The sequence below is a fragment of the Pagrus pagrus genome (assembly GCF_965226575.1).
Source record: "Pagrus pagrus genome assembly, chromosome: 3".
Lineage (NCBI taxonomy): Eukaryota > Metazoa > Chordata > Actinopteri > Spariformes > Sparidae > Pagrus > Pagrus pagrus.
Window position 1 is genome coordinate 2,024,187 of NC_140187.1, and position 19,823 is coordinate 2,044,009.

General features: G+C 44.0%; 1 protein-coding gene across 1 annotated transcript in view; it reads left to right on the top strand.

The window, feature by feature from the left end:
- The window catches only part of mmp24 (matrix metallopeptidase 24), a 59,379-nt gene extending 40,340 nt beyond the window's left edge, over positions 1-19,039 (top strand). The window contains exons 6-10 of the mRNA XM_084349298.1: positions 4-165; positions 1,846-2,060; positions 6,719-6,857; positions 8,325-8,591; positions 10,206-19,039. Of these exons, the coding sequence (XP_084205424.1) occupies positions 4-165; positions 1,846-2,060; positions 6,719-6,857; positions 8,325-8,591; positions 10,206-10,570 (1,148 nt within the window). The 3' untranslated portion in view covers positions 10,571-19,039. The remainder of the gene's footprint in view (positions 1-3; positions 166-1,845; positions 2,061-6,718; positions 6,858-8,324; positions 8,592-10,205) is intronic.
- The last annotated feature ends 784 nt before the right edge of the window (positions 19,040-19,823 follow it).

Genomic DNA, 19,823 nt, shown 5'->3' on the forward strand with positions numbered 1-19,823 from the left:
CAGGTAACGACTTGTTCCTGGTGGCGGTCCATGAGTTGGGTCATGCGTTGGGTTTGGAGCACTCCAACGATCCCAGCGCCATCATGGCTCCTTTCTATCAGTACATGGACACGCACAACTTCAAACTGCCTCTGGACGACCTGCAGGGCATCCAGAAGATCTACGGTGAGTCGGCTTATTAAATAACATGCTCATGATGATTTTTCTCAGCTGTTTCCAGCATTGTTCGACATTATAATTGTCGAAGATGGTCGCTGTTCTCATCGTCGTTCTTCTGTTGATCAAAACGTTATTTAATCAAAACGTTTCCACCTACACACTCTGAATTTGTGCATTTTAATGAGTGAACAAAATCAGAAGGTGGTCAGCGACATGAACATTGTGTTTCCTGTGACTTTAAAAATAAAAGCCAGCCCATGTTTGTCCAGCTGAAGTGTTTTAATGTGAAGCAGCAGCAGGAGATGAAGGAGATCCAGCTCCGATGCGGCTGTAACAGTGAACATCGCGGCTGACATCAGTATAATCAAACCAAATGATCGTTACACTGGATTAGATGTTGCATCACTTCCTGTCAGTGACTTGTGTTTGACTGACTCCACCACAAACATTATAAACTACGATGTAACGAGGTAATCGGAGAATATAAATGTGTGACTCTGCTTTAAATCTGAGCCTTGAAGTGAGAAAACACTCGACTTCACTTGAGACCTGAAAGCAAAAAAACTTACAAAAGCACAAACACGCCCTGGATATTCATTATTAACGGTGGCTGAGTTATGGAGACGTGAACTCCATGAATATATATGAATGTAAAGCAGGGTCAGGCCGACAAACAGCGCGCTGCTGCTCGATCTTTGCCTGGAAAGAGAAACGCTTAGAAAACAAAACGCTCGTCTTTGTGCCTCTTCCTTTGTGTTCACACCGGGGACACTTTGTTCTGCTTCACAGAAGACGCCTGACTTTCCAGTAAACTCTTTCTTTAAGTGAACAAAGACGAGTCTGTCAACAGCAGAAACGTTTCCTGACGCGCTTTCTGTCTCCTCTGAAATACTGATGACAGCTTCTGTTGTAATGTAGTGTAACGTTTGTTGTGATGCAAAGAAGAAAAGACTCGTCTGCAGGGTCACAGCGTGTTAGAGACTTCATCCAGATCACATCTGAAGACTTAATATTTCATCAGCTTCATAAAACACCACGATAACCGACTGTATCTCTCAGGCTGATTGATTGGATGGTTTTGTTCTGGAGTGTCGTGGTTCTGTTTTTATCTTCGGAGCGGGCCGGTTATCTTTTCCCTTCACAATAAAAAAACATCTCAACAATAAAGGTCAGAGTACACGGGTGACATTTTGAGTCAGTGTTGAAGAAAATACTGTCCAAGCAGTGCGGTCAACAGTATTTTTCCACCACACTGGTGTTCAGCGTGGATAACAAAGCCTGTTACTGTATCTGAGGAGAGTTGATCCTGTTTGCCTCTCAGCTGCGCCTGGAAATGTCAGCCGTCCGCTCAGTCGAGGGTTTAATTCAAAACGATTGTGAAATATGGCTCCTGCTAAAGCGAGAGAGCAGTCACACTCCTGAGGAGACATGTTGAAATATTGATTTGTTAAAAATCACAAACAGCTGCTGAATGAATCTCTAAACCTTTTTTTGTCTCAGAGGATCCAACATGAAAACACAACTAAAATCAATGACACGCTGACTCATGAAGTTGTGGATCTTTGTATTTCGAGTGCAACTAAAAATACTGCATCGTATCTGAACCCGCAAACGACATGAGAGCAAACAGAAATCGGTCCTCTCGCTGAGTGAATGATTCATGTTGTTATGGATGTTTCTCACCAGGCATCCCCACGGCCATGCTGGAGCCCACCAGGCCGTTACCCACCTTACCGTCTCGGCGGACGCACTCCACCTCCGAACGCAAACACGACCGACATTCCCGTCCGGCGCGGCCGCCTGGCGACCGGCCGGCACTGCCCGGAAACGGCAAACCCAACATCTGTGACGGCAACTTCAACACCGTGGCCTTCTTCAGACGGGAGATGTTCGTCTTCAAGGTGAGCAGAGACGCACCCAAACCAACACTGCTGAGCTGAACCACTCTGCACAAAAACTTTTATTCCACTCATGACTCTGAAGTGTTTGTCTCACTTTTAGGTCCGTTTATTTGTTTGGTTGTGTAGTTTTCTTTTTGCGGTACTTCAGTTTGTCACCTGAGACATCAGATCACTTAAATCACAAACATTAAATGTACTAAAACGTCAACCTAAATCTTACCCTCTGAGGACAGGATGCTGTTAGCTGTAGTTTCTATATAAAACCGGGTGCCACTGGGGGATTTAGCTGAGGCTTAACTGAACATTAAGTTGTGAGGACGCAGGACCCGAGTGTCTGTGACTCATGTTCGGTCAGAAGCTAACGAACGCTCCGGCGCTGGCAGCGTTACCACTCCGATTTCCCGCCGGGGCTGGCCGAGCTAAAAATGTGTCCTCTCACAGGATCCTCAGATGAAAGAGTCGGCCCGTCGGCATATGGCACCATCTAACCTCGGATCGTCGGCGCCGGGCGTGTGCCTCGGTGCAGTTAGTCACTGATTAATGCAGCTCTGTTATTACCATCATACAGACTCACACAGCGGGAGGCGCCATGACGAGGGTCGCATAAATATTCACACTCTGGATCAAAAATGTTAAAATGTCAAACAGAGAGAGACGAGACAACTGCGCTCGATGTGTGTGTGTGTGTGTGTGTGTGTGTGTGTGTGTGTGTGAGGACCAGAAGAGGAAGAAAAATCTATTTTGATGTCTCTGATCTTTAAACTGAATGTTAGAAAAGGTCACAGACCCGTCTCGCTCTCCGTCTGTCCGCCTTCCTGCCTGTCGATGTGTCGCTCTCTCTTCTATCTGCTCACCTGTCCATACCTGTCTGTGTCCTCTCTGTCCGTCTTTCTGTCCTTAAATCCATCTGTCTTCCTACCTGTCGACTCATCTTGTCGCCTGTCTGTCTGTATGTATTTCTGTCCGTCTCACTGGATGATAAGTGGACATGAAAATAAAGACAGGGTGTGTCTGACTGTGGTTTTGTGAAAGTAAAATCTTCCTCCTGTTCAGATTAAAGGAGCTGACGCACAGAAACGTGTCTGTTGTCTCGTCGACTCAGATATTTGAGTCGCTTCTTGAAATAATTGGATGTCTGGTCATGTAACGCACAGTCGGACAGGTGTTGGACGACCGTTGCTTTTAAATCTAGGCAGCTAAAACTACTTGGGTAAGATTTGGCTCATGGGAGACGGGAGACAAATCCTTATCTCTGGTTTCACAGTGTGACGTCTTTTACGCCCGATCATTCACCCTGATTGTCTCCGTAAGCCTTTAAGCCTATGTTCCTACTACTGCTGTTGTTCTGGACACCAAAATCCAGTCACCTGTGCTGTTTGTCTGGAGGGGAGAGTCATGAGGACGAGGAGTGTGTGCAGGTAACACACCATTGTCTCAAACTACACGTGGACGTTACAGGATTTTTTGGATTGTAAACAGTTCGGTTGTAAATGTTGAAGAAGGGGAAACAGCGTGTTCATCGTAAGAAGCTGATCGTGTCCTGTTCGTCTCTCTGATCCATCCTGTTGGTTCACAGACAGACACAGATTGTCAAAATCCTTTACTTACTTCAGACTTTAATATGTACAGCAGATCAATAAATGGCAGAAAATGAGACGAACACACTGAATGAAGAACAATAAGATGCAGCAGATGCAGGCGGTCGTTGTAACTCAGCTCAGACGTCTCTAAGTGGATCATTAGATGAGGATTTAGTCAAACTGAGCAGCTGCTGCAGTCGCTGTGGACCTTAATGTGATATAGGAAGAGATATTTTAAGCTCAGGTGTACAATGCAGACCGAACACACACACGTTTCATGTGGCTCAGCTCTTTTTAAACTGGGTCGTTACCTGCCGAGCCGCGTGCAGGTGTGTGTTTGGGTGTTGAGCAGTAAGAAGTTGTGACAGTATATTCCTCTGTGGGTCAGTTGGTTCAGGCTCAGCCGGTGTGATCGTGATGAAGTCTGGCACCGAGGCTCTACAACAGATCATCTCCGCTTACCTCTCTGTGAAGCGTCTGTCAAAGCACAGTTCAAACTCACAAACTGCTAGAAACTAAAGGTGAAATGGTGCAGCGGCGTCATGAAGCCGCTCCAGTGTGTCAGTCCATACAGCACGCCGGCGCTGCAGAAGCAAAAGAGGCGTGACGTACACGTCATGACGTGGAGATCTGTGGGTTTTTTTTAGCGTGTTTCCATCTGTAAATCTGAAAATGTTTCAGCCGACTGTTTCTAATCGTTTAGATGCTGTTATAAAGTGTTGAGATGAGATCCCGACCGCCTGGTCAGACACCTTTCCATGTTTAATTCAGCATTATTTTCCTCATATAATTTGCTAAGCTACCACATCCCTGTTGTCTGGTCCTGTAACGTTGCTCTGTGGGTTGAAGTGTTGGGACATTTCTCTTGTATTTGATGAGTGAAGGATCTGTTTAGTTGTCGGACTGAACGCCATCAGACGCCATCTTGCCTCAGTTGTGAAACTCTCCCCTCGTTCCTTCTCCGTCACTTTCACACAGACGACACGGCAGAATAACGGCTCGATGTTCCCGCCTTGAAAAGGCAGCGCGGTGGGGCTGATGTCACTGCAGGTGCTGACAAGTTAAAATGAATTATTGCATCAGAGTCATGAATGTGCTGCACCTCACAGATTATAATACTCCTGTTTACACGACAGCAGTAAGAGAAAATGGTTTTCTAAAAATGAAGTTGACTAAAAGGTGCCATTTGTAAGAAAAGTTCATTTCTCAGCTCGTTAAATAATGAAGCTCTGGGATTGTAGGACGGGTCGGCTGCCGGCCCAGTTTCTCTGTGGAGCTTCTGTGTTGTGCTGGAAGCCGGTCGACAGTTTCTGTTTGCGGATGCCATTTCTAAACTAGCGTTAGCAACTGTTGCTCTCCGTTAGCGGAGCGGAGAGAGGCACTGAGAGAAGTCACATCGTTTGGACTGTGACGGAAAATCCGACCTGAGATCTTCACAAAGAAATCCACAGTCCAGCAGCTTTAAACAACGAACTGTCATTAAAAATGTCACGTTACAATCTGCTCACATGTGGCCGATAAACAAGGGATTCATGCATGAAGTGCTACAAACTGTTACGTAGAGTTCAGGATACTTCCTGGAGATGAGTCACATTCAGAGTCCTGTGTCTCACTCAAACTCATTCATAGTTGATGACAAAGACATTTAATTATCTCCTCTGGTTGGTGAACACAGATCCTCTCACTGTGCTGTCGTCTGTGTGAACAAAGCTGCTGACCTGCAGATTTAAAACAGGCAGGTGTAAATGTGACTTCATCGGAGACGTTTTCCAAACAGTTGACGCTTGTAGTCACACGTCGTGCACTGAGCGAGTGCTGAGCTGAACACAAAAACCCTCCTCTCACTCCAAATATGCATCGTCATCATCATCGTCATCATCGATCAGAAAAACAAGGCCGATCGTCTTTTTCCCTTCCACTCTGGGACACGGCCGTATGAAGACATAAAGAGCGCTGAGAGCCAGTGGGCGTTTGAAAGGAGACGCTCATTATGGGATGTTTCCTCGGTGAGAAACACTCACGGTTTCTCTCTCGCTGGACGAGAAGCATCGATTTTCTTCTTCTTCTTCTTTTTTTTCTGTTTTGGTTCACACAGAAAAGCATTAGCAGCCAACGATGTTGGATCACATGAGATGGAGTGTGTGTGTGTGTGTGTGTGTGTTTGTGTGTGTTTGTGTGTGCTTGTGTGTGTGTGTGTGTGTGTGTGTGTGTGTGTGTGTGTGTGTGTGTGTGTGTGTGCGCGTGTGTGTGTGTGTAGCACTCAGTGGGGACTGTGCTTGGCTGTGTCCTAGATTCACCGAAGCCAAATGATAATGAGCAAAGATTGATGCTCGCCTTCTTCTCCTCCTCCTCTTCCTCCCTCTGTCTCTTCCTTTCTCTGTGTCCTCTCCTTCCTTATTACATCTCCTTCCTCCTTCCTCCCTCCTTCCTTCCTCCTTCACTCACCTCACTTATCTTTGTCTTTATCTTCAGTCTTTTCTCTTCTGTCTGGTTCTTCCTCCTCCTCTGACCCGGTGTTTGTCTTCTTCCTTCATCACGCCTTCTTCTTAATCCAGAAGTATTCCTGTGTGTGACCTTCCATTATTCATTTCACTTCATTTTGAGGTGACGTCTGCTGTCTTCTTCTTCTTCTTCTTCTTCTTCTTGATATGAGAAACATACCTGAAGAATGAACCAGTTGACTATCCCAGATTAAAAAGCTCTGTGAGGTGTTGGAGCTGAGCTGCTCTTTATCAGAGTTGAAGTGTTTTTGACCAGACGTGCATTAGTCAAACCGACCAGTTGTTCCCGAGTGTAAACCCACTATGACGTCACCCAGAGTCCATAGACACGGCGGCCATTTTCCTCTGACATGACGCTCACGGTGGGACGCTGTGCTGCTGTGTTCAGGTTGAAAGTTGTACAAACAAAGGAAATCTGATCATCTATATAATTTCACCGCTTCCTGATTGATCAGCAGCTGAAAAGACAAAAGATACTGAAAGACTTAGGAACTATAAATGCTCGCAGCTGTGTGGCAATGTCGACGAGTTGTGTATATAAATAAAATTGATTTGATTTTGACTCTTTGTGTTGCAGGACCGGTGGTTCTGGCGTCTGAGGAACAACAAGGTGCAGGAGGGTTACCCCATGCAGATCGATCAGTTCTGGAAGGGCCTGCCGCCTCGCATCGACGCCGCCTACGAGAGATCTGACGGCAAATTTGTCTTCTTCAAAGGTACGAGGAAAAAGCGTGAACACACGTACAAACATTTGCCTTCCAGTCAACACCAATGTGTCACAGCTCTGCCTGGTAACTAGGCCTCCAGTCTCACGGGTCCAGACAGAAATACACAGGGACGGGGAAAAACTTGTGCACCAGTTTATTTATTTCTTAATCACTTTCAAAAACTTAAATGTGACTAAATAGTCTCACAGTGCAGATAACAGATGGAGGAAGGTGTTGGTAGTGAGTAACTGGAATCACACACTTCTTGCATGACTACATGTTGCATGAGAACAAATTGTGACACTCTGTAGTATCTCCAAATATCTCACCTCATCGCTCCACCAGATGTTTTATCTGAGTCTCTCTCGGCTCGCTCACTTGCACTTAGCAAACATTCCCTGTTGTGACAATGTCACAGAGCTCACTGGGGTTAATTAGTCATAAATGATTTACCATTGAAAGGCGTCTCGATCTTTATGTTTCGATCGTGTGTCAGTTTTAATTTCTTTCATAGAGCTGCTCTGAAATCAGCTGGTTTTTACTCACAACCTTCAGTGGAGAAACTTCAAATCTCCGTCTAGCATCTGCTCCGGTGTTATTAGACTCTGTCCTGCCCTCCTCCTCCTCCTCCTCCTCCTCCTGGAAATATATTTAATAAAGTGTGAAATAGAGAATAGCGAGGCAGCGGGGAGCACCCGGCCTAAAGTAATAGAATTTCAGTCTATGTATGAAACCTCCCTCATCCTTGGCCTGCTGACTGTGGAGTCACTTGTTTCCAACTCTCTCTCTCTCTCTCTCACACACACACACACACACACACACACACACACACACACACACACACACACACACACACACACACACACACACACTCACACACACACACACATCTTCTGATGGAGTGTCCTGCTATCACGGCCAGCCAGGAGCAGATATTAATAGCTTTGCTCTCTCAGCTGCCGACTCTTTCTCTGACACACACACACACACACACACACACACACACATACTCGTGTACACACAATGACAAAGCTCAACCAGGCTATGACACACACACACACACACACACACATAGTGACATACACATAGTGACATACACAGATGCTCAGAGATGCTTCCTGCACACGCTTGGCTGATCACAGAGGCACATGTGGACACACAGAAATAGATGGATTTGTAGTTTGTCAGTGTGTGTGTGTGTGTGTGTGTGTGTGTGTGTGTGTGTGTGTGTGTGTGACTGTGCACGCGCCTGTGTGTGTGTGTGGCGAGGTCACATGAGGCCAAAGGTGCCTACACTTTGTGAAATCGCAGCGTTTCCCACAGACTGAGAGGTCACTTTTACCTGTTATCAGCTGTTGAAGTACAAATTTTATATTTAAATACTGACATTTTAAGCTATTTCACTTTGAGATGGTGACACTGACAGTATATGTACTATATTTAAAGCGCTGACTCATCTTTTCCCACCTCTTCCAGGCGATAAGTACTGGGTGTTTAAGGAAGTCACGGCCGAGCCGGGTTACCCTCACAGCCTGGTGGAGCTGGGCAGCTGCCTGCCCAAAGACGGCATCGACACGGCGCTGCGCTGGGAGCCGGTTGGAAAGACCTACTTCTTCAAAGGGGACCAGTACTGGCGCTACAACGAGGAGAAGCGCACGGCGGACCCCGGATACCCCAAACCCATCACCGTGTGGAAGGGAATACCGGACGGACCGCAGGGGGCCTTCATCAGCCGGGAGGGATGTGAGTGTCTGATGCAATCAAGATGAAATTATTCGAGGATCAGGATGTGTGATTTAACAGAGTTAATTTAATAAAACATAGCCTTTTTTCTGTAGTGGGGTTAAGACAGACAGACAGACAGACAGACAGACAGACAGACAGACAGACAGGCAGGCAGACAGACAGGCAGACAGACAGACAGACAGGCAGGCAGGCAGACAGACAGACAGGCAGGCAGACAGACAGGCAGACAGGCAGGCAGGCAGGCAGGCAGGCAGACAGACAGGCAGGCAGGCAGGCAGGCAGGCAGGCAGGCAGGCAGACAGGCAGGCAGACAGACAGACAGACAGGCAGACAGGCAGGCAGACAGACAGGCAGACAGACAGGCAGGCAGACAGGCAGACAGACTCTTGATAATTCAGTTTCTTCTCATTGAATCGCTTCTTGTTCCACAAAGTGTTTCTGCTCCAGAAGCATTAAAAGGCCTCAGGCCGACTCTCACTGACTGACTGCTGGAGGAAAAGTGCTCATCACCACATCCACTTGTCCAGTTCTGACCTCATGACCTTGTGGCAGCCTCAGAGGGCCTGTGTGTGTGTGTGTGTGTGTGTGTGTGTGTGTGTGTGTGTGTGTGTGTGTGTGTGTGTGTGTGTGTGTGTGTGTGTGTGTGTGTGTGTGAGATCAGAGGCGGTGACATGGTCGGTCGGGCATGGTGTCTTGGTGTTAGATGAGAAGCTGTCCTGCAGGGACTTTGGATGCAGCAGACAAATGTGTGTGTGTGTGTGTGTGTGTGTGTGTGTGTGTGTGTGTGTGTGTGTGTGTGTGTGTGTGTGTGCGCGCGCTTCGGGCTGTTGGTTGATCCCTGGTTCAAATAAAGAATATTAATGAGCAGTATTATAAAACATTTCACAGAAATCTGAATGAATAAATGACCACATGTTCCACAGATTGTCTCCATGTAGTCGGAGGTCAGGACGAAACTCTGACCTACTGATATGTAATAAGAACAATATTAGCTCATGTGCATGAACTTATTCCAGCTTTTCATCACCACCTGTGAGACTGTGTGTGTCGTTGAAGGTTCATCTCTTCCTGTTTGTCCCCCTCCCTCCCACATACTGTCCCATTTGTCTCACAGCTACAGCGTCCGTCTCACAGGCGTTACATAACATCGCCCTTCAATAAAAACAGCCGCTGCTGGGACTGAAATACTGTAGCTGCCTGTAACCGCTGTGTCACAATACAAGTGTTATTGCCTCTAATGAGACGCCGCGCCACAGGGATCCACCGGGGCTGAGATACAAGCTGGGGACGCTGATGGATGATTTTCAGTTTAAGAGAAAGCTTTTCTTAAAGAGAGAAGGAAAGAGTTTGTAACGGTTTGTCTCCTTAGAGGGAGCTTTCGAGGAATTGAGGAAACATGGTGGAGTTTATAGATCGAAGCCTTGTAAGATGGCTGCCTGTAATCCGGTCATTCCCCTGAAAGTTGATTAACGATGATACTGAAATGATCTCATCAAAATATGTTGGATTTAGCTTGTTTCAGTTAGATCAACCCACTAATTTAATTTGTTCTCTTTCCCTCCTACCCATCGTTGTTTCCTCCCCCGTCACCCTCTCACCCGCCCTCCTCAGACTACACCTACTTCTACAAGGGGAAGGAGTACTGGAAGTTCGACAACCAGAAGCTGACGGTGGAGCCCGGATACCCCAAGTCCATCCTGCGCGACTGGATGGGCTGCGACCAGTCTGACATGGAGCGCTCCGGCAGCAAGGGTAACCGTGGTGACCGCCAGCTGCCCCTCGACGACGTGGACATCATGGTGACCATCAACGACGTCCCGACGACGGTCAACGCCATCGCCGTGGTGATCCCTTGCATCCTGTCGCTGTGCATCCTGGTGCTGGTGTATACGATCTTTCAGTTCAAGAACAAAGGAGTGCAGCAGAACACCATGACGCAGCACTACTACAAATACCCCGTTCAGGAGTGGGTATGACAGGCAACTCCCCTTCGAAGAGGTCAAAGTTCATGGACTGAAGGGGGTCATGATGTTAGTTAGCTTATCTTGGCTAATGGCCTTGAACGCTAGCTAAAAAAAACAATGGAACGTCAATGCTGAAAGACGCTAACTGTGCTAGCTAGTGATGACAGGGCGCTCACTGAAAATGCTCTGCGGGAGTAGATTTAGACATTGGCTGAGAGTGTGTGTGAGTGTGTGTGTGTGTGTGTGTGTGTGTGTGTGTGTGTGTGTGTGTGAGGGAGATTCGTGCCTGTCTCGTGACACAAGTACAAATTTTCCCTCACCAGTCGAAGACGCTTGAAACAAACAACCGAGGACAGCGAGAACAAGCCGCAAAGACTCCAGGAGGATCTGATGACAACTTCTCTGGCGACGTGAGATGGGGTCTCATGAGTGGCACTGAACTTTGACTATCTCTTCTAGGACCTACAACCCGACTCTCTTCTCAGTGAAAAGAAAAAGAAAAAGGATTTGGAGCAGAGGGAATACGCTCCTTAAAGCCAGAAGACACCTTCAAGTTTGTTCTTACAACAGCTTGTACACGTGAACTACTTCAACTATTCAGTCGGATGAAATTTCATGAAAAAAAAAAAAGAAAATAAAAGGTTTGAAAACATCAAACTTGAATTTAAAATTTTAGGTAGAAAGGCCATAACAAAAAGAAAAAACCAAGGATCTCTCTGTGGACTTTTGTTTAATTTATTTAAGTTGTTATGGAGATGTTAAACTGTCAAAGAGGACCTTTTTCTCTCTTTTTTCACCATACACAACAAAAACATCTTCATCACTATCACCTCAGACATTCGTCAACTCACAACTCCCCTCAGCTCGTCAAAAAAGTGCTTTGATTTACGCAGCTTGTACTGGTTTTTGACGGATGTAGAATAGCTTGTCATCAGCGTATAATGATAGAATGGATTAATGAGAGTTCAACAGCCTTAACTGTGTCCGACACGTTCGCTCATTTTTAACAAGCGGCACGCAACCTGGGTGTGTATTTATCAAACTGCTGCAAGTGAAACTTTGGATGTAAGAGAAAGATGAAAGTAAAAATCTTTCACGTTTACTTTTATCCGATTTCTTACAGATTATAAATGTTCTCAAATTTCGAGAAACCAACATGTAGGATTTAGGGAGATCTCCTGACAGAAATGAAACATGATATTAACAATTATGTTTTCGTGAGTGTAAAATTACCTGAGAATCATGTTTTCGTTACCTTAGAATGAGTCTTTTCTATCTACACAGGGAGGGAGTCCTCTTTAACGGAGTCCACCATTTTGTTTGCCATGTTTCTACAAACTAAACTCTGGCTCTGGAGACGGACTTTCACGTTTTTAGCAGCCAACGTAGGAAAGGTTGAGACGAGGAATATTTTGTTTGTTGTAATGTGCAACCTCACCACTAGATGCCACTAAATCCAACACACTTGTCCTTATTTATTTGAGTTATTGTACAGAATATTAATGGGTAGGATGAATATGAAAGTTCACAGAGGCAGAGCTCTCCAGGATAAAGTCGTACTGTTTGTTTATTTGAATCTTAAATCGGATGAGGCACTACTTTCTTTCTCTTTTTTGGCAACAACATTTTTCTCGGGAGGCTCCTCAAGATGTGAAAGAGTTGGAGAAATGCAAAAAGGGAGGAAAGAGAAAGAAAAGGGACAGGGAGGCAGAATAAAGCAGGGCTTCAACAGTGCACAGAGGATATGTGGGTCTGTATTAGTATGCTGGCTGTGGCACGGCGACATCGACCGAGCTTAATGAAGTACTTCTGTTCACAAAGCTCTAATAGGGGCTCCTCGCCCTCCACATCCCTCGCTTTAATCCGACTGTCCTCCCTCTTTTATTCTCACTGTCCTCTTGTAATTCTTCCCGTCCATCCGGCCTCTCCTAGCTTCGCCCTCTTCCTCTAGCAAATCTTTATCCCTTTTACTTTCTCCTCCGTCCATCTGTGCTGCTGCTTTCTTTACATCTTTTTAGGTTCAGCATCTCACAGTTGTTGTTTTTTTGCAATACACCATCTGTATCCAGTCTGCTTCACGCCACAGGTTGCTCGTCCTGTCAGGCTGCTTTCATTATGATTTAATTTATGATTTAAGTGCTTTTAGACTAAGTGCCAACATTTGCTGTTCTTGTCGTTGCATTTCAAGGCAAGGAAAATGTATTTGTAATTTGATCTTTAAACAAAAAGGCAATTTAAAGTTACATAAGACTGAGAGGCATTAAAAGAAACACAATACCATAAAATTTTTTAAAAAAAAGACATTTAAATTGGATTAATGAATATCTGATTTATTTCTACAGAGGGAGGGTGAGACGAGGGAGGTTCAGTTCATCGCATTATGCCACTAAATCCTACACACTGGACCGTTAAAGGTTCAAAGTAGAAAAACCTGCAAAAAGGAGCTGTTTCAGACATTAATACATTAAGACTGTCTAATTAAGCCCTGTAATCACTGCGCTGTCAGGTATGCTTGCTTTTCCAATCTCAGAAAGACGAATTAAGATTTAAAACAGATCAAACACATCCAACATTTAGCTGTTTTTCCTCTCTCATCACTTTTGGCCAGTTTGGTATAAATGAACGAACAACGTGCTGTTTCAGTCGGTATTTTCTGGGCAGTGAAGATGATTTTAACAGCTGCCATTTTAGGATGCCAACATGTAAAGTTAACTTCCACTTTGATAAAAAAGATTTGTCCAACAGACCGTGCAGACGGAGCGATGCTCGCACCAAGAGGTAGATCTTTACCTGTAGTCCTCAGCGAACCTTCTTCAACAGCAGCGACTGCAGTTCAAACTGAGCGTGCTTTATTTAAATACACAAGCTGCTCATTTAAATGTCATTAACTCCAATATGACTCATAATGGTTCACGCAGAGGCCAGTCGGCTCCCAGAGGGGGTTTGGAGTCCCCCATCCCCGACCTCCCACCCGAGGCGAGAAATCCCTCAGTAGGGCGAGTTGGGCCATCGTCACCGAGTCACTGTTATCTGCTCTGTGACGCAGGGGAACATTTAAACGCTGATCTTTGGGTCGAGAAGAGATTATGAACTTAATGGATAATTTAAAAAATGCCTCATCATCATCGTCACGCAAAAACCACCTCTCAGTTTTATCTTGTTCCTGAAAAGAGTTTTAACTACACTGTCCATATACATCCCCACACACACTGAGGCACATTAATAATGCAGCCGGTGTCTTTTCAAGGCTACACTTCAGACTCCATACATCCTCTCTGCCTGTGTACATCCCTCTGCTCTTGTTCTCATTCGCTTGTGCTTTGTACCTTATTCACCGAGCTCCCTGTCCTGCAGTAATTGAATGTGTTCTTGCCGCATATCCTCGCAATTACTTGCTGGTGTCGAGAGCAATTCAGCACACGCAGCATTCAGCGCGGATCGATGTCGTTCGATACCTTACAGAGCTATTTTCCACTCGCTGGAAAAACGTATATTTGTTCCTCGAGGGTGTACAATAAACACAGAACAAGACTGCCTGCTCCTCCTACCTTTGAGCCGATATACACATCATACAGACTGCGTGTGCTGGGAGGGAATCATGAATGTCTTTCCAAAGAGAATCGCCTGTTGGACCAAACATGTCTTACTCTTTCTGTTTTCTCAGCGTGAGCGTGACGACGGCTCGATTCAAGGAGAAAAAGATGCATTTTTGATCAAAATTAGAAGAGTTGCTCTCCAAAAGCTGTCCAACATTTGGATGATGTGAAGGCTCACGTGAAGTGCTGCAGCTAACAGTTTTTTTGCATATTTGATTAATCTGCAGATTATTTCTGGATTAATCAATTCATTGTTTTTACTTGCAGTGTCGATAAAACTTCAAAAATAATCAGTTTATGGTCAAGACAGAAAAAAGCAGCAGGAGATCATCACATGAGAAGCTGGAAACAACAAACGTTCAATAACTAATCAATTATCATAATATTTACTTTTTAATGTCCTCTCAGTTGATTGTCACTCAGTATGAATACTAAACACGTGTATAACTGGTGGGACACATTTCCACTATATCTGAAGCTGTCAGATGCTGAATGTCTGTTTTTGAAATATTTATTGACGAACTGATTCTTTCACAAAGGACGTCCATCAGTTTGGAATGAAACGCTTCAATTATTCAGTTACAAACACTGAGACAAATGTCTCATGATTGTGGAAACTGAAAAGGAAAATGGAAATTAGCTTGTATGTTTACTTTCAGCAAAACTAGCATTGATATGGAGTCATGATGATGATGATGATGATGATGATGAAGCCATCAGCGGTTTAAAAAGGCTCCACTTTAAGACTGTTTATCTTAATGTGTTGATTGTCTTCCTCACTTTTCACTCTACGTGTTAATCTTTAAAACTATTTTATCAGTTTATTTCTCAGCTGAAACTTCTATTGATGAAAATCACTTCAGGTTTTCTGCTTTTGTGCGCGTCTTAGACGAGACAGGCTGTAAGAGGGTAGATATTATGTGATCGTCGTACTTGTTGACGTGGTTATCAGCCGTGTGGTGTCTCTACTTGATGCTGCTGCACTTTGACCCGTTTCAGAGCTGCTATTAACCTCAGTCCTGAGTGATCCAATCACAAGTGGACGGCTCTAAGGTCCATCAGTTCGGATCACACTTCTCTGCAAACAAACTCGTTCATCGCTTGGACAAAAATCACCATGTTTTTGACACAAAGACAGAAAGAAGTTCATGTAGAACATTTGTTGAATTTACAAGAAGAATTAGTCAGAGACAGAGTTTCACAAAGTTTATAAAGTTTCTCCTAATTCAACAACTCACTAAATTTAGCTTTTTTCTAATGGAGTCTGGTGACTTTTTCCACAAGTAGCCTATACTGGTTACTGTTTAGTGTATTTGTAAAATGTGACATGTTTAGATCAATAAAATGTTTCTTCTTTCATAAATTGAGTGTAAATGGTGAAATCAGTGTAAACAGTGTGTTCAAACAGCTGCTAAATGTTGGCAGGTAAGACTTTAGCACTTTAGACACAGAAGCAGACAGGCTGGTACAGCCATGCTGCCACAAACTGACACTTTTTACAAGGAAACAAACAACTGACTGTTTTCATTTAATGCTGAATTTACAAGAAGGAGACAATGATTCAGAATCTGTCATAAATAAGTTTCACAAAGTTTGTTAAGTTTCTCCTCATGAAACAACTCTTTTAAATCACAACATTTGTTAAGGGAGTCTGGTGATGTTGTGGTTACAAGTTCAATGGTTCTTCGTCGTCTTCTTCTTCTTCTGATGCGTACATGCTAAAATAAATGTGGTCATACGTGGCCCAGACCACCTCTGACTGTAGTCTGAATGATCTGATCTTGAATGCGTCCACTCCTGTACTTAGAGCTGTCCACATGTAATCAGATTACTCAGCAGGGTTGTTGATACCAGGTCTGAACCGGGTCTTTGTGAAGCTGTAGGCTCGTTGTGAAGCAGGTTAGTCATCAGTCGAGTGTTTTGTAACTCTGTGGTTTAACATGAAGGATGACGGGAGGGGAGAGTTGTAGCTTTGTACCGGTGTGTCCTCCCTGAGGGGGAAACGATTCATCGAGCTGACGAGGGGTTTCCATCCCACTCCAACACGCCCACATCTCTGATTCACTTCACTCTCTCTCACCGTCATCGTTGTTCTTGGTGCTCATTCATAATGTAAATGACAGAGGTGTAGATGTTGCATACAGAATTATCGCTAATGTTGCTATCAGGTACTTAACTGTAGGTTTTACAGTAGCAGATGTGCAGGCAGATTAAACCAACATCCTTACATGTCGCAAGCCACCGAGTCGCTGCACTGATGCATTCGGGGATTAAGTGCCTTGCTTCACGGCACTTCCGCAGTACATGTTGAGGGAGAGAAGAGCACTTCTCATGCAGTTCCTCATGCTGATTTTTTCTGGTTGCTTGCTTGATTTTTAATTTTTTTTGTAAGCGTTCAGGCTCCTTCTGCCGAATGACTCCTGTTCTCACATCATCCTCATCAGGTTACAGTGGATTTATGAAAGAGGCTTGTTGACGGCCTGCAGGTCTTCATCAGAGAGGGTCATTTGTTGGAGTTTAATCGGGGGGTGGTGAGCAGGGAAAACCTTCTTTTCCACCATGTTTTACCTGAAAAAAAAAAATCTTTGCTCAGATACATTTGTTCTGCACTGAAGAAACACCGCCCCCCTGCAGAGAGAAGTCTGAAACTGTGTAAATATTTACTGAGATTTACAGAAGAATAGCAGTTTACAAAAGTACAGTGTATTTCAGCAGATGTCTGTTTGTGGAAATGGAAGAAGGTTACTTGAAGAAAAACATACTGTAGTGATTTATTGTCGCCTATTCATATTACTTATGGAACACACATAAAGAAATATATGTACGTGAGATTTTTAAACTTCGCGGTGGAAACTGTTTGTCCACCGCTCTTCTTATTTATTCACGGAGGGCGAAGGGTCCTCTGAAAATTTGCCTCTTTTATGGTAATTGTATGCAGACCTGGGACAAACTGGGCCCGACACAAATACTTTATTTACACCGGTGTTGTTGGATCTGTCTGCCACACGACGTCTTTCTCAACGTCACTTTCCTCCTGTTCGGTCTCACATCATTTACTGTGTGAGAGTTTAGCACCACAGTTTTCCCTCCGATCTCCTGGCGGGACGTTCACCTCGGGGTCATTTTGTCCCGGGTCTGCTGATGTTCTGGTGGCTTTGGACAACAGTGAGTTGCCTTTAAAGGTAGACTTAGTTATCTGACATGGCCACTCTCAAACAGAAGCAACGCTTGCCACGGATGGTACATCTGCGTTAAACTTCAGGAAACCTTCAATCAATCGCTTCAATCTTTGAAAAGCAACACGATGATGCAAATCTGTTCTTTTAGTTTTTAGGATTCTGCGGACGTAGAAATAATCGTACACGTCTGAATTCAAGTTTTTCTCTTTTACTGATCTCAGACGAGCTTAATCGCCTCATTAACTCATCGTGAACCACACGCCATTCAAACCGGACGGAAACTAAATCAAACTCACCAAAACCGATTTTTCATCGGCTGCTGATGTCCGACTCTCTCTGTCTCTGTCTGTCTCTCTCTCTCTCTGTCTCTCTCTCTCTCTCTCTCTCTGTCTGTCTCTGTCTCTCTCTCTCTCTCTGTCTCTCTCTGTCTCTCTCTCTGTCTCTCTGTCCTCTCCTGCCGTGTCTTTTCGTCCCCGGAGTCATAGTCCTGGTCAGAGCCGCTGTAAATCACCTCTGTACTGTGTCCTCTGTCTTCAGTTTAACCTCCGTCGCTCTCAGATGCTGTGTTCAGTCCCCGTTCGTGTCATCCGAGGTTGCAATCCAGGCAGTCTCCAGTCGGCTAACACGGCCACTTAGCTCCATGGCTAACTGAGCTACTTGCTAACGGCAGCTAGCTACGGCCGAGAGCAGCAGCAATTAAAATATCATGCATGAAAAATTAAAGCTACTTTCTGTCAAACAGTCCACAGACTTGTTTTAATCGTGACTGTTTAACTCTGCGGCCACCATTTTCTTCCAAAAATGGTTTTATAACAGAAATCACATTTCACGTCTTTGAATGCATCGTCGCAGTACAAACCCATCTGTGGCAACCGTTGCTGTGAGTCCGGGCTCGTGGCTTCACGTGGCTAAGTCTTCCTTTAACTTGCCTGTTGTTGCCTTTAGTTTCTAACGTTCTCTTTTCTTAAGAAAAAAAAGAATAAATAAATATACGTAGGTGAATAAAAACATATCAAAGGTAGTCTGGACAGACTTTTTGAAGTAACAAAATATATTGAAGTTCTTTGGATAATATCACAACAACTACTACTACTACTTCTCGGGAGATTTTATCAGATATAGCTTTAAGAGAGATTCAATTCTGTTAGTTTTTCTTATGAAGAAAAAAGATTCTGTAAATAGAGTTTGGTTTTTGTTTGGTTTTGGGTTTTTTGACCAAATGGGTTGATTATAAAATCAAAATGAAAAAAATCTGACCTTCGCTCACTTCTTTACATGCAAAATGATGCACCGTTTTGTTTGTGGAATTTTTTTATAGTCATCACGTCGTCTTTCTCCAGCCGGATATCAACTATCAGCTCGTGTAAATACAAAAGACCAACGAAAGCTTTTGGAAAGTTTTGTATTTTTCTTTCTTTCTCTTATTTAAGATGAAAGTCGTCATCGTTTGCACATAATGTTAAACCATTTTTATGACGATGCTTATGTTTGATAGGCATGTTTACGTTAATGACTTGAGAAGATTATCCTGTAATTCCAGTTTTATTTCTAATAAGAGGTTTTATTATTTAAAATGCTAACATGACTGGAAACAGAGATGATTTTTTTTTTCTATGTTTGCTTTGGTTTTACTGTCCCACGCCAATTATATACCAATAACACCATGTTCTGTTAACAACGAAATGTCAATAAAAGTGAAAACTTCATTGTCCAACAGGTTTTTCATTGAGTGGATGAAGCACGTGATCATTGATCCTGTGAGTTTTTAACATCTGTTCTCTTTGAGTTCAGTCTAATTAATTTCCTACTGTCATTGAACTCTCTAAAACTGATCCGCACGCAGTTAAAGTCAGTTTTTATAAAACCTCCTGCTGTACTTACTGACCCAGCAGACGGACTGTCAGCTGCTCACTGAAGAAACTTTACAACCTTGAACTTGGAGTCACATCTGATCACACAGACATGTTACGTACGTTTTTACATTCAGTGTGACGTCGATGTTTTCCTGAAGATATTAGAAGCTCTGCTGTCCATTATGAATAAATGTCTTTAAATCAGTTTAAAAAATCCCAGAAAAAGATGCTCCTTATCGGCTTACCTGCAGAACCTGCCTGAGAAAAATCATATTTTTAAGTTTCCCAGGTGTCAGAGTAATCCAGTCATAGTTGTCTGAACATCCTTCAACACGTTGCAAGTGGGAACTGCTACTAATTCATTCGGCTCACTTTGATTGGTGCTAATTTCTCTAATTGTAAACATACATTGGGTTAAAGAAAACAGACCACATTCTCCAACACAGCCCTCAAACATGAATAATGTTCTCGTCTTGTTCCCTCTGATGTTTCTGTTTCCTGTCTGTTTATCACAGTTTGTCTTCACTGAGTCAGACAGCAGGACGTCTGAACCGATCCAGGCTCACAGCTGGTGATGTTTTAAAGCTCTGCTGAAAGTCTTTCTCACAAAAAGAACAAAAGAAGTTTATGTGAACGT